The sequence below is a fragment of the Pagrus pagrus genome (genome assembly GCF_965226575.1).
Source record: "Pagrus pagrus genome assembly, chromosome: 12".
Taxonomy (NCBI): Eukaryota; Metazoa; Chordata; class Actinopteri; order Spariformes; family Sparidae; genus Pagrus; species Pagrus pagrus.
This window is the reverse complement of record NC_140196.1, coordinates 8569289-8573191: the sequence shown is the minus strand read 5'-3', so window position 1 is coordinate 8573191 and position 3903 is coordinate 8569289. Positions and strand designations below refer to the sequence as shown.

At 41.3% G+C, this 3903-nt stretch overlaps 1 protein-coding gene across 7 annotated transcripts in view; it reads left to right on the top strand.

Moving 5' to 3' along the window:
* Positions 1-3903, top strand: part of gpc5c (glypican 5c) — a 105435-nt gene that overhangs the window by 468 nt on the left and 101064 nt on the right. For 3 of the 7 annotated variants that reach the window (XM_084370142.1, XM_084370140.1, XM_084370143.1), the window contains 2 exons: positions 71-291; positions 372-412. Coding sequence is in view for 3 of the 7 variants with exons in the window: in XM_084370139.1 (XP_084226265.1) it covers positions 2722-2902 (181 nt within the window). In the remaining 4 variants the exon portion in view is untranslated. Of the gene's footprint in view, positions 1-70; positions 292-371; positions 413-916; positions 941-2458; positions 2903-3903 lie in introns of those variants that run through there. The other 4 variants (XM_084370138.1, XM_084370137.1, XM_084370141.1 and 1 more) reach the window with 3 other exon arrangements.

Sequence of the window (3903 nt, the reverse complement as noted above, 5' to 3'; positions counted from 1 at the left end):
GTGAGCATTGATTGTCCAGATTAAACGTGTTGAGTTCATAAGACTAATTAAAGATATATTTTCCATTCAGGATTGGAAGAAAAACTGAGAGCATGGTGTACAGCAAGTCAGCCTCAGAACTTTTAACAGCCTCTGCTGAGGGCCTCCTTTAGGTAAGTGGAGACTGAGTTCAGATGCAGCACATCATCTGAGGAAGACACAGCAGGAGGAGGACTTATTTGTCTCAGAAAGATTTGCTGCCTTCCACTCTACTAACACTAACCTGAGATGATGTGACACAAAACAAGCAGGGTGAGCGGGTGCAGCCAGTCCAGCACTTTCCAGCAATTGTGGGTATGAATTTGTTTGTGAGCAGTTGTGTATACTTACAGGTGACCTTCATGAGTGTGTCCCTGGATCAGACAAACCTGAGGTAGCTACCTGCTAGCTCAGACTTTTTTCTCACTGCTGCTTGCAAAGACTGAGCTCTTGTGTCCTTCATGCCTTGTTTGTTGTTTTTGTAGCAATCCTGATTGATGTGGAGTCTCTTTGTGAACATACCCCTCATTTACTCTTAAGAGACGAGCTCTCAAGTCTGGCTTCTTTCACTTAAAAACCCACGGGAAGAAGAGCTAATGTCTGTCTCTGTGTGTTCCTTGATGGGTTCCTGGTCTAAGTAGAGGCTTTAAATGGGTTGTAGACATTAGTTCAAGTTCAAGTTTTTTATTTGTCATTTTCACATTCAGAGTATACATGAACAAAATGTTGTTTCTGGCCACCAAGGTGCTATGGCAAAAATACATCATTGCTCAGGCTTACACACAACAGTTTGCAAGTCCATCAGCTGACATTTGTACTGTGACTACCTGAGCTTCATCTTGTGCTTCTCCTGGATTCATTCTTCTTCTTCTTCTTCTTCTTCTTCTTCAACACACAGTTCAGGCCAGCAGAAAGAGTTCAGGTCAGGATGTGCCCTAAGGTTACATATTGTATGAGTGTGTTACACATCCAAAAGTAACTTAAAGAGCTGTAGCAGTTCCTAGAAAAATTGTGCCCTTGGTTCAGAAGGAAGAAGGACTGAAAACCTCTGCTGAAGTCGGCCTGCGAACCAACTACAACAATTAATAAGCGTAACCCATCCCAAATCAATAAAATAGAAGATAGTAGCAACTTCATAAAACTTAATTTCAACTTTATAATTAGTTCTCTAGCAAAGTTGTAAGAAGATATTGCAAGATTCATTGTAGATTATTGTCAAACAGTGGTGCAGTACCATGTCTGTCCAGGAGAGGGTAGTATTTAACATCAAATGTGCAATAGGAACATGAGGTTACTGTTGGAAATGTAGTGACACATTTTGAAAATGAATGAAAAATATTGTAAATTGTTGGAAAACACTGGGTTGTAGACTAATTGCATTTTCATTTATTTGACATGTGCCTGGTGGACGTCAGCCTAGCTGTGTGTTCTTTAGTCTCATAATCACTGAATGTTAATCTGAAGTAAATCTACAATATTGAACACCGAGTCTGAAAATATATATCATGGGATAAAGGCAAATTTAATTTACCTTTGATTTTTTAACTCTACATAGAAAGATAGAAATTAAGTGTATAAATCTCGACAACAGTGGCTGCAAAGCCTAAGGGAGTATAAAACTGGAAAGTCAGGAAATCGGTTTGAAAAAATCACATTGTGTAGTTGCTTCTTTATTAAACATTGTCACCAGTAGATGGCAGTGATGTTAATCAAATTACAAGTATTGCTGTACAGGCCTCAGCAGCATTAAGCTCGGGAGTCTCCCTGATGCAGGAAGAATTAGTTGCAACTCAACCATCACCATACTCTGAAAACGAAATTAAAATCCCCTGCCTTGTTTAATCCCATCCCACCACCCATACATATTTAATCATCTGATATGAACAGATCAGAGTAGACTGGCCCATAATCCAATTACACATTTTCCTACATCTTGATATAAAAGAAAAAGGAACTGATACCAACTTAATGCCCTCTGAAGATTTTAATATGCTCTCTTACTTGTAGCACTGACCGACATCTCCTTTAGTTTATAACTGGTGTGATCTTGATAATGTTTTTGTTTTATCATGTGAATAAGAAGTTGGCCAAATAAATGGATATACTAATTATAATTATGGCTAGTTTAGTCTTATAAGCTTCTGTTTTAGCTTTATCATTCAATAACACAGTTCAAAAAAAGCTCAGAGTTAAATAACATTCAGGACACAAAAGTTGCTCTAAATCATAATTCCTTTTATATATTTTTTTACTTATTAATACCACAGTGAAGTGTTTTGTTGTTTGGATTGAAAGTGCTGCTGTAAGGAGACAGACACTCCAAGTCCCTATAGGGATAATTGAAGTGAGTTTTTAGTTGGAGCACTTAGCTGAAGTAAACAGAAAGGGAGGGGAGTGTGCGCAAGGCTTTGGGAACAGGCATGCAGACAGCCCCGAACACTGAGCGCGGGACAGACTGGCTTCAGCCCACCACACCACTCTTCCTCTGTCCAAGAGAAGACCCCAGACCTCTGCTGTGAGGCGCTCACACTCATCCCCCCCCACCCCCTCCAACCAATAATGTGAGAATCAGACGGAAACGTTTGTCAGATGTTTAAACTCACCGTCGCTTCAAGTGCCGTCTATTTTCAACACTGTCACTCAGTTCGCAGTCAGGCTACAGTAGGCGATCCAAGGCGAGGATACCTGGTGTGAGATGCGGCAATGTCCCGAGGAATATGCCCACGCGTAAACTCTTGCGGATCCTTTTGGATTTTGTCAGCGGTCGTATTTGCGGCGAATTCTCTCATCGACGTGGACGCGTACAGCTGTCATGAGGTGAAGACCGCTTTCCAGCTGCGGCAGGTCGGACCGCTGCACCGCGTCCCGGAGACACCTGGCACAGGTGAGCCAGTGGGGTTTGGCACCTCTTAGCGAGGAGCACTTTGGAGCTAACGCGCTCTGCAAACAGCAGAGATTTACGCAGACAAGTCGCATTTATCTTGCATTACAATTACCTTGTGTCAATGTGTGTCTCTAGTCTTTTAATTAACGTCCACTGCTTCTAACTGTCCTTGCTTCTGTCAAAAGCACACGTGGGTATGCACATGCACGTTTTGGTTTTCCCAAAAGCAAAAGCCCACTGAAGTGACAGCAGCAAGAGATTGAATGGCTGAGAGACAGCTTTTGCTCCCTGTCTTCACTTTTGTCAGGTTGTCTCTCCCCATATTAGTCATCTAAATTCAAGAGACTTTTAAAGGGTTGTGACAATATATGTCACTTGTTTTGTGTTTATACAAAAAGGCATGCTGCCATCTGAAATGATTTTAAGTAAGTGAAATGTGTCATAGCATGTTTTCAATCAATTCTGGGCATCTTATTTGTCTTGCCTTGTAGATTTCTCCCCAAATCTGTCTATAGTATCTAATATTGCATGTTTAAGTCGCCAGGAATATGTGTCCCATTTGACACCCTTGCTGAAAGTCCCAGAGCCTCTTGATTTCCTCCACGATTTGCAGCTTCACATGCCACCCAGCTGCTTATCACAAGCAGGCTGTTTGGAGAGATTAAACAATTATTTTGCAAATTTCTTTTGGCAGAAAGCCTCGTCGCACATTCACAAGCTGCTGAGGCAGGATTTTAGAGCTAGAACAAGTCTAGAGTGATGCAGAGGTCTCACATGGTTTAATCACTTTGGATAAAGAGGCTACAATATTGTGTCCATAATAGAGGGAGTGATTGCTTTTTTTTTTTTTTCTGATTAATTTGCAAACGTCAGCCACCACCAACTCTTTTAGCCTATATGCACTTGAGCCACAGTTTACCAGAGTAGATTGTCCCGACTCCCACAACAAGCCCATAGAGTTGTTTTGACACCTCTGCTGACATGATCCTGTTTTTTTCTGT